A 10,000-nucleotide genomic window follows, 5' to 3' on the forward strand; every position below is an offset into this window, starting at 1 on the left:
TAATTGCTGGGACTAATGACGTACACCACCGGTTGAACAAAAAGGTGCAGGGGCTGGTAGGTGAACGGGAGAGGGTTGGGTACAGGAGGGAATTGCATGACAACCAATTCCAACTGTCACCATTGAGCTTTTTTGGCTTGCATACACATAATTAAAAATTAGTACAGGCTTTTTATGGGTATGACGGAAGAAGCAAGATGAAATCATGGTAATATGGCATAGCTAATTCAGGTAATTGAAATAAAAAGATAGCGGCGAGCCACAACTTGGCGGGTGTTTGAGGCATCTGAATTGAACGAAACAAGTAATAGATAAAACAAAATAATAAATAAAAAACATACAAGGATAGCACATCCGAATTCGAGAGCGAACAAAGGCGGCCCACCCACGCAGCGCCAGCACAATGGCTCTCACGAGGCGAGGGGGGGGGGGGGGGGGCGGGGGGCGGCAGAGCCTGATGGGCATGCGGTGGAAGGAGGGCTGGACAGCATTTTCTCACGGCATTGTAGGGTTGATGTGCGAGGATGAAAGGCAGGCGGGGAGAGCGTTGGGACGAAACTTAAGTAAAGTTTTTTTTCGCAGTGAAAGTATTGTTAACTTCCGCATTGCATGCAGTGGAGTCATACAGGTGCACAGGTATGTGTATTCGCACACGCACACAAGCATACACATTTATTGGGAAAACAATCATATGTGCACACACGCACATATGCAAGCACGCACGACTCATTTGCATTCATACATATACTCCCCTCCCCACTCCCCCCACTCGCACAATTACACACACACACACACACTTACACACACACTCACACGCTTACACACACTCATACGCTTACACACACTCACACGCTTACACACACTCACACGCTTACACACACTCACACGCTTACACACACTCACACAAACACTTTTAAACTCAGAGAGAGAAAACAAATCAAACCGCGTACGGACGGATGAACGATTGTCAAGATTTTTCTAGTTTATTTGAGGCAACATTTTTTCTTTCTGCTCTTCCTTTCCCCTCTTCATTCTTGTGGGATGGGCAGCCCCATCTCGACCGAGTAAACAGGCCTGTGGCAACTGACAGCTCTTATTAGAGTCAGAAAAATAGCTTCTTTTCCTGAAGGTTGAATATCGACGAGACAGAGAAAAGAGGAATATTTCAACTATGATCTCAAATATTTGAGCTACAAATTTATAAAACGTGAATAAAAAATACATATGCATGTAAAAAAAAAAAAAAAAAAAAAAAAAAAAATCAGCACAATGGTTACGGAAAAAAAATATACAAAAGTGAACATTCATCCAATTGCGAACAGTCCCGCAGAACAAAACAAACACAAGCAGAGTGTTCTTTGGCCAAACAGGGAAACACGTTAGTCAGCTGTGCAGGTTCCCGAGCCCCCGAGTGAAGGAATTATGCGGAAAAAAAAAGACAATAAAAGGCCGCTTGATTCATTGCACATTCTTCCTTGGGGCTCGACGGTTTCGCGACGGCTTCCGGGAGGTCGCGGGGATGTTGCTGGTGGCCGCTGGGATTAAGGCTTCGGTGCAGGACTAGGGCGTGTGTGTTGTTGTTGTTGTTTTACTGTGATTATGTTTGTTTTTGTTATGGTTAGGATTGTAATTACGATTACGATTATGATTATGTATGTAATTATGATTATGATGTATTATCATTATAATTGCAATTACAGTTTTAGTGATAATGGTCTTAATTATCGTAATAATTGTTATTGTTATTGTCATTATCATTTTTGTTATTATTGCTATTATTATTATTATTATTAGTAGTAGTAGTAGTAGTACCAATACTAGTATTATTATTAGTATTTTTATTACTATTGTTATTATTATTATTAGTAGTAGTAGTATATTATTATTATTATTGTTATTATTATTGTTGTTGTTGTTATTGTTATTGCACGCTGATCAAATGGAGAAGGATGTAGATTTTCGTTTTTACTCTTTTGTGTTATGACTGATAGATATATTAAGCAATTTACAAAGCATAACAGAGACCAGCGGATTCTACAGTTATAATTATATAATTATATCTCAGGTCATCATAATGCACAATTGACCCTTGACAAGAGCACAAAGACAAGTGATCATGGAGGAAGTGGTGCTGTTTTCGTAAGCTGCTTATGCAAAGAGCAATCAAGAAAAATAAAAAAATGTTTTAGAGTGTGATCATGGTATCGGAGGTCAGACAGCTGCCGGAGGTCACGTTGCCCGGTGACAGGGAAGGCCCGGTCAACAGATTTTTTTTATCTTTTTTTTTTAGGGCGGGGAGTAGAGTGAGTTCTATTTTTTCGCAGTTTCATTCTCATTCGTCTCTCTGTCTTTCTGCCTGCCACTCTCTCTCCTTTCTTCTCCTCTCCTCCCCTTTCCTCTCTCTATTCCCCCTGTATATCTCTCTCCTTTCCTTTCCTTACCTCTCTTCTCTCCCCGCCTCTTCTCTCTTCATATTCTCTCCTCTCCTCTACTCTCCTCTCCTTTCCTTTCTCTCACGATCTCGGTCATATTCAAACCATTTATTATTAATTGTAAAGAGTGAGAGAAAAAGAGGCACGCGTGATTACAAATGGCATACACTTAATGAGGACAAATGGAAGGGACATGCACACTTAGCATGGATTAATTGGCAGATTTTGCTGAAAGGGAGTGTATAGTGTAGCAATATTAATGAACGGCATCACCTGGTATTCATCATGGCGGTGCTAAGTGTAATAGCAGAAAAAACAGAGAGAAAATGGTGTTCTCCTCGCAAAATGCCGGGACCAAGATCCCGAAGACGGCCCTTCATACTGGCGCAGAAAACGTGGTCTCTCCGCGCAGTACAAAAACCTTTATCTGTTCGTCATTTTTTTCTCTCTTCTCTTACGTGCGCCACTTCCTCTTCACCTCAGCTTTTCTCAGTTTCTGCGTCACTTGCGGGCTGTGTCGCGGCTCTGTAGTGCAGTGGCTGGGTCGAGGAAGGTCAGAGGAGGAAGGACACAGGGCGAGGAGTAAAGCAAGGAGGAGGGAAAGATTGGAAAGAGCAAGTCTGATATTTTTTCCTTCCGGATGGCGAGGTCGGGGAAATTGGACGAGCCTTTGTGGTTTTATATTTTTTGGGTGCTGACTTGCCGTTTCTGATATACTTGTATACATTATTTTGGACTGTCTTTGTGTTTAGATTTTAGCTGTTTCTAAGGTCTAATGGTCATATTATATTGTTGTTTCCCCCTTTTCTTTATGGGGTTGTGCGATTTACATATATGTCTAGTAATTTTTATGTTTAGATATTTACTTTTTTTTTTTTTTTCATTTTATTTGTAGCTTGCCTTTTACCCTTTGCCTTTGTCCCGCCCCTGATTACACCGCTGAGACTGTATTTTTTTTTTTTTTATTTCACCCCCCTCTCTTGTCTCTTTCTCTTTGTCATATTGCGTCTTTTCTGTCTCGTTTTACGATTGCAGGTGCGCTTTTTCTCTCTTTGTTTAGCTCCTTCCTCTCGCGTGTCATCGCTGCTGCCCGTTGTTGCCGTCTTTAATTTATTTTTCTTTATATTCTTCCCTTCTTCCTTCTTCCACTCGCCTCTAACTTTAAGGATTCGTCATCCGAGCTGGACAGTCTCATCGTCTTAATTTCGTTATAGCTTCTTTCTTCTCGCGGTTTCTCTCCCTTCCCTTCCCTTCCCTGGAGCAATTTGCAGCGTCATTGTCCTGGTTTGGATAAAGAAGCGCTTGTAATTGCAGTGCTGTTAGTATGTTTTTTGTTTTTTCGCTGTTATAGTTATTGTTTTCTTTCCCCCTTCCTTTTCTCCATTTTCTTTTCTTCTTCCTCTTTTGTTTCTAATTTTTATTTTTCTTCCTCCTCCCCCCCCCCCCTCCCTCCTCCTCCTCCTCCTCCTCTTCCTCCTCCTCCTCCTCCTCCTCCTCCTCCTCCTCCTCCTCCTCCTCCTCCTTCTCCTTTTCCTCCTCCTCCTCCTCCTCCTCCTCCTCCTCCTCCTCCTCCTCTTCTTCTTCTTCCTCCTCTTCTTATTCCTCCTCCTCCTCCTCCTCCTCTTCTTCTTCTTCCTCCTCCTCTTATTCCTCCTCCTCCTCCTCCTCCTCCTCTTCTTCTTCTTCCTCCTCCTCTTATTCCTCCTCCTCCTCCTCCTCCTCCTCGTCTTCTTCTTCCTCCTCCTCTTATTCCTCCTCCTCCTCCTCCTCTTATTCCTCCTCCTCCTCCTCCTCTTATTCCTCCTCCTCCTCCTCCTCCTCCTCCTCCTCCTTCTCCTTTTCCTCCTCCTCCTCCTCCTCCTCCTCTTATTCCTCCTCCTCCTCCTCCTCCTCGTCTTCTTCTTCCTCCTCCTCTTATTCCTCCTCCTCCTCCTCCTCCTCCTCCTCCTCGTCTTCTTCTTCCTCCTCCTCTTATTCCTCCTCCTCCTCCTCCTCTTATTCCTCCTCCTCCTCCTCCTCCTCCTCGTCTTCTTCTTCCTCCTCCTCTTATTCCTCCTCCTCCTCCTCCTCTTATTCCTCCTCCTCCTCCTCCTCCTCCTCCTCCTCCTCCTCCTCCTCCTCTTCCTCCTCTTATTCCTCCTCCTCTTATTCCTCCTCCTCCTCCTCCTCCTCCCCCTCCTCTTATTCCTCCTCCTTCTCCTCCTCCTCTTATTCCTCCTCCTTCTCCTCCTCCTCCTCCTCCTCCCCCTCCTCCTCCTCCTCCCCCTCCCCCTCCCCCTCCCCCTCCCCCTCCTCTTATTCCTCTTCCTCCTCCTCCTCCTTCCTATTTCTGCTCCTATTGTTATTCCTCTTTTTTTCCTTTCTGATTATCCCAATCTTCTTTGTTTCTCTTATTCCTTAACCCTTTTGAAGCTTCATTAATTTATCCGAATTTTTCCTTAAAACGGAAAAGTACGTTTTTGCTTTACACATTTTGTTTACATTAAACGCTTAGCCTCTTTTTTATTGTTTTCAGTGTCTTCTCGTTTATATTCTCTCTTCTCATCGTTCTCTTTCTCTTACTTTATCATCATTACCTTCTCTTCATCCTTTTTTTTGTCTGGTTTCTTCTCTTACCTACCTACCTGTCTGTCTGACTGTCTGTTTGTCTGTCTTGTCTATCTACCTGTCTGTCTATCTACCTGTCGTCTGTACCTATCTATCCGTCTGTTTATCTGTCTCCTCTTTCTCTATCTTTCACTTTCCCTTTCCTCCCTCCCTCCCTCCCTCCCTCCCTCCCTCCCTCCCTCCCTCCCTCTCTCTCTCTCTCCTCCCTCCCTCTCCTCCCTCTCTCTCTCTCCCTCCCTCCCTCCCTCCTCTCCTCTCTCTCTCTCTCTCTCTCTCTCTCTCTCTCTCTCTCTCTCTCTCTCTCTCTCTCTCTCTCTCTCTCTCTCTCTCCTCTCTCCCTCTCTCCCTCTCTCCCTCTCCCTCCAACCCTCCCTCTCCCTCTTCCTCTATTTTTACTCTCTTCTAAGTTTTCCTCTCACCTTTTTCTGTCTGTTATGTAGAGAGTAATCCCTCCAAGTGTGGGGTGCACAATCGTAAAGTAATTTCCGAACTTCCGAGGCATATTTCGCCCGAATGCCGGAGACCGCCATTTGCATATGAAAAGGAAGATGAGAAGAAGAGTCCTGAGTGTATGTGCAGATTGTCGATTATGATTAGAGTCAAAGACCTTATCGCTTCAGAAAGGGAACGCGAACACGCACGCAGGCACGCACGCACGCACGCACGCACGCACGCACGCACACGCGCACACGCACACACGCACACGCACGCACGCACGCACGCACGCGCACGCGCACACACACACACACACACACACACACACACACACACACACACACACACACACACACACACACACACACACACACACACACACACACAGATATATGAGAGAGAGAGAGAGAGAGAGGAAGGAAGGAAGGAAGGAAGGAAGGAAGGAAGGAAGGAAGGAAGGAAGGAAGGAAGGAAGGAAGGAAGGAAGGGAAGGGAGGGAGGGAGGGAGGGAGAGGAGGGAGGGAGAGAGAGTGTGAGGGAGAGAGGGAGAGAGGAAATAAAGAGAGTCAGACAGACAGACATTTCTGATATGTAATCGTGAGTGCACATTTTGACATTTCGTAAATCTAAACACCACAGCTATATACATCCTTAGGCTGAAATGTTGTTTTTGCTGATATTGGATCGTAATTAACAAGATATCTCTTTCATGATTCCTAATAAAGGGATCTTATTGCTTCTATTGATTAAGCTGATGTTTGAATGCTGCGCTTTCGGGGGGTATTATCAATGGATTTTATCGAGCTAAATAATAAATGGTAAATAGTTTAAGAGTAATTACACTATACTTGTTTTGACAAACACCGAAGAAAGAAAGAAGTCTTAAATAAAGTTAGGAAAATATCTTAGACAGTTTGTCACATTAGTCGACCGGAAATGCGAAACTCCCAGATCGTCTCCCGCCCGTGATTCCTGCTCCAGAGGCTTTCCGCACAATCCGATGCGGCCCGAAGTCTCCTCCCTTACACGTGGACGTTGGAACAGCTAGATTTAGCTTCCACGACAAAAGGAGGAACATGTGGTTTGAACAGAGATAAGTGTGCCATTGAGCCCGGCGCACAGCAACGGGCGGCGGGAATGATTTTATCAATAGCGTGACAAAGGGTATACGGGGAAGGACACGGGCTTGAATCAGCTGGCGTTCGGTCTGAGGTTGTGGGTGGTTTTGTGCGCGTCTGGTACTTTGGCGGGAAATGTCTGGAATGTTCAAGGCAATTTGGTATATTTATGTGTGTACCTTGTGTGTGTGTTACTGTTGTTTTTTTTTTTGTTTTTTTTGCACTATATGACTTTTATTGTTTTTAATATTGTTCGTTGTATAAAAATGCCATATAAAAATGGCTTTTGAGAATAGGACCAAAATGTTTAACAAAGTAAACAAAAAATGACTATAGCTGTACAGACAACATGTAAACAAAAATATATAATTTAGAAATAAGTCAAGTCTCCCAGAAAATGTTGTTTAGTGTTGTTTTCGATCTAAACTTTTGTTTTTGAATAACGTTGCTCCCAGCGGGGCAGTGCTAAAAATGATGACGAGGGTTTGTTTATTCTATGTGTCTTTTCCCACTCTCTTAGTAACCGCCTCTCTTTATTTCCAGATGAGCTAGGATGAAGAGAGTGACGGTGCATATACGTGAAGATGGTGAGTAAAATACTGTGTTCTGATCTTTGATAGGCGTTATTCGCTCTCACCCTTTCATTCCCGCCCATTTGGCTTTTGCGGTCCAACCATCCCTCCTTTATCTTATTTACGTGGTTTATCGCAGTTTGTATCGAAGGCCTTTACGTGACTCTCAGCCCTCCTCTGACCCCCCCCCCCCCCCCATTTCCCCTCCCATCATATCAATACTTTGTGCAACATCACTTCGGTCTCCCTCTTGCAGCGTCCTTGTGATCATCCTTCCGATTCTTCTGATCTGCTGTTCGGAGACATATCGACGAGGAAGAGGATTTTTCTTTTTCCCTTTTTTACCCTTTTACACTCTCCACGCCGCGAGAACGATGATAATAAATTGCCTGTTCGTCTAAACCCCAGAAATTTATAAACAAGATGAATGTGATAATCTCCCTCCCCCTTGCCAACCTCCACCGTTCTTCTTCCTCCCTCCTTTCCTCGTTCCTTCTCTCTCTCTCTCTCTCTCTCTCTCTCTCTCTCTCTCTCTCTCTCTCTCTCTCTCTCTCTCTCTCTCTCTCTCTCTCTCTCTCTCTCTCTCTCTCTCTCTCTCCTTCTCTATACCTATCAACCTACCTGCCTTCCTACCTTCCTTCACCTCCCATCCTCGCACTCCCCTCTTTCCTCCACCTTCCTCCTTCCTCCTCCCCCCTCCTTCCTCCTTCCTCCTTCCTCCTTCCTCCTCCCTCCTCCTTCCTCCTCCCTCCTCCTTCCTCTCCTCACTTCCACCTCGCTCCTTCCTCCTGCTCCCTCCTCCCTCCTCTCTCCTCTTCCGTGTTTCTTCTTGCTTTCTACCTCCCAAGGGAAATATGAAGTTTACTCCATTTTCCTCTCCCCTCCTCCTTCATACTCCCCTTCCTCCTCGCTCCTCTTCCTCTTTCTCCCTCATCTCTCCTCTGCCCTCCTTTTCCGTGCTTCTTCCTCCTTCCTACCTCCCAAGGGAAATATGAAATACTCCACTTTCCTCTCCCCTCCTCCTTCATACTCCCCTTCCACCTCGCTCCTCTTCCTCTTTCTCCCTCATCTCTCCTCTGTCCTCCTCTTCCGTGCTTCTTCCTACTTCCTACCTCCCAAGGGAAATATGAGGCTTAACACTTGATGGACCCGCCGTCGGCCATCTGCCTCGCACGCACCTGCCGAGGACGCCCACGGGGAGGCAGACCTACTCACCTGTAACGACATCCGGGCAATTGAAGAATCACTTAACTTATAATCGCCCTGGTCTGTCGCCGTCCACGCGACACGATGGAGTCATTTGGATAAAAAGTAAAAGGCAGCGGGTTAGATTGGATAGCGCGTGAGAACGAAGAATGCAGGTGAAAGCCTTACTATCTTTTTTTTTGGTTTGGTTTTGTATTTCATTGTTGTGTGTATGTAGTCTTTCGTATGCTGTTTAATCTGCGTATCCTTCATTAATTTTTTTATCTACTTTTGTAAACGACTTGTCACTTCACGTATATATGTTACTGACCTGGAATTTTCTTCATTTCTATTAACTTATAATCGCCCTGGTCTGTCGCCGTCCACGCGACACGATGGAGTCATTTGGTGGTGAAGGCCTCCGCCGCCTTCACCACCGCCACCGCACCACCACCACCACCACCACCACAACCACCACCACCACCACCAATCACCACCACCAATCACCACCACCAATCACCACCACCAATCACCACCACCATTAATCACCACCAATCACCACCACCAATCACCACCACCAATCACTACCATCAATCACCACCACCAATCACCACCACCAATCACCACCAACAATCACCACCAACAATCACCACCACCACCAATCACCACCACCAATCACCACCACCATTAATCACCACCACCAATCACCACCACCAATAACCACCACCATTAATCACCACCACCATTAATCACCACCACCAATTACCACCACCAATCACCACCAACAATCACCACCACCACCAATCACCACCACCAATCACCACCACCATTAATCACCACCACCATTAATCACCACCACCAATCACCACCACCAATAACCACCACCAATCACCACCACCAATCACCACCACCAATCACCACCACCAATCACCACCACCAATCACCACCATCCCCATCACCATCCCCGTCACCATCTCCGTCACCATCCCCGTCACCACTGCCTCCTGCATTATCATCATCATCATAATCATTAATTTCCAATTCCCTTAAAATCGCCTCGCTAGCCCCTTCTCGGCGGCCGTGAGAGATGAAAGTCAGGCGAAGAATTCCGTGTGAACTTTGTCCATTAAGGCCTTACGATGGTGCTTCTTTGTCTTAGTTAAGTTCTGCGATGATCTTGTGCCTTCCCTTCCCCCCCTTCCCCCCTCTTCCCCTTCCTCCGCCCCTTCTCCCCCACCTCCCGCCTCCTCCGCTCCCCCCTCCTCCCACTACGCCCATCTTTGCTCCTCCGCCCCTCCCCCCCTCCCCCTCCCCCTCCCCCCCTCCTCCCACTCCTCCCACTCCGCCCATCTTTGCCCCCCCCCCCCCCTTTGTTCCTTTGTTCCGCCCTCGTGCATGAGAGCCCTGGAGAGTGGGAAACTACTGCATGGAGGAGTGGGGTGGGTGGAGGGGAGGGGGTGAATGTTTAATTAGAAAGGACAAACAAAGAATTTAGTTGAGGCCTATCGTGAAAGAAACGGACATTGTGTGGATTTTTTTTATTACACTAGATTGTGCTTTCGTGAATCTCATCTGGCTTTTTTTTTTTTTTCCTCTTATGCGCAGTGTTAGGCCATTATTTTTTTTTTTTTTATCGAGGGGAAAAAAAAGA

General features: G+C 45.9%; 1 protein-coding gene across 8 annotated transcripts in view; it reads left to right on the forward strand.

Moving 5' to 3' along the window:
* Positions 1-10,000, forward strand: part of LOC125025425 (transient receptor potential cation channel trpm-like) — a 164,726-nt gene that overhangs the window by 90,049 nt on the left and 64,677 nt on the right. For all 8 annotated transcript variants that reach the window (XM_047613423.1, XM_047613428.1, XM_047613429.1 and 5 more), the window contains one exon: positions 7,136-7,179. In XM_047613423.1, the coding sequence (XP_047469379.1) occupies positions 7,177-7,179 (3 nt within the window). In that variant the 5' untranslated portion in view covers positions 7,136-7,176. The remainder of the gene's footprint in view (positions 1-7,135; positions 7,180-10,000) is intronic.

This window comes from Penaeus chinensis, chromosome 5 (genome assembly GCF_019202785.1).
Source record: "Penaeus chinensis breed Huanghai No. 1 chromosome 5, ASM1920278v2, whole genome shotgun sequence".
Lineage (NCBI taxonomy): Eukaryota > Metazoa > Arthropoda > Malacostraca > Decapoda > Penaeidae > Penaeus > Penaeus chinensis.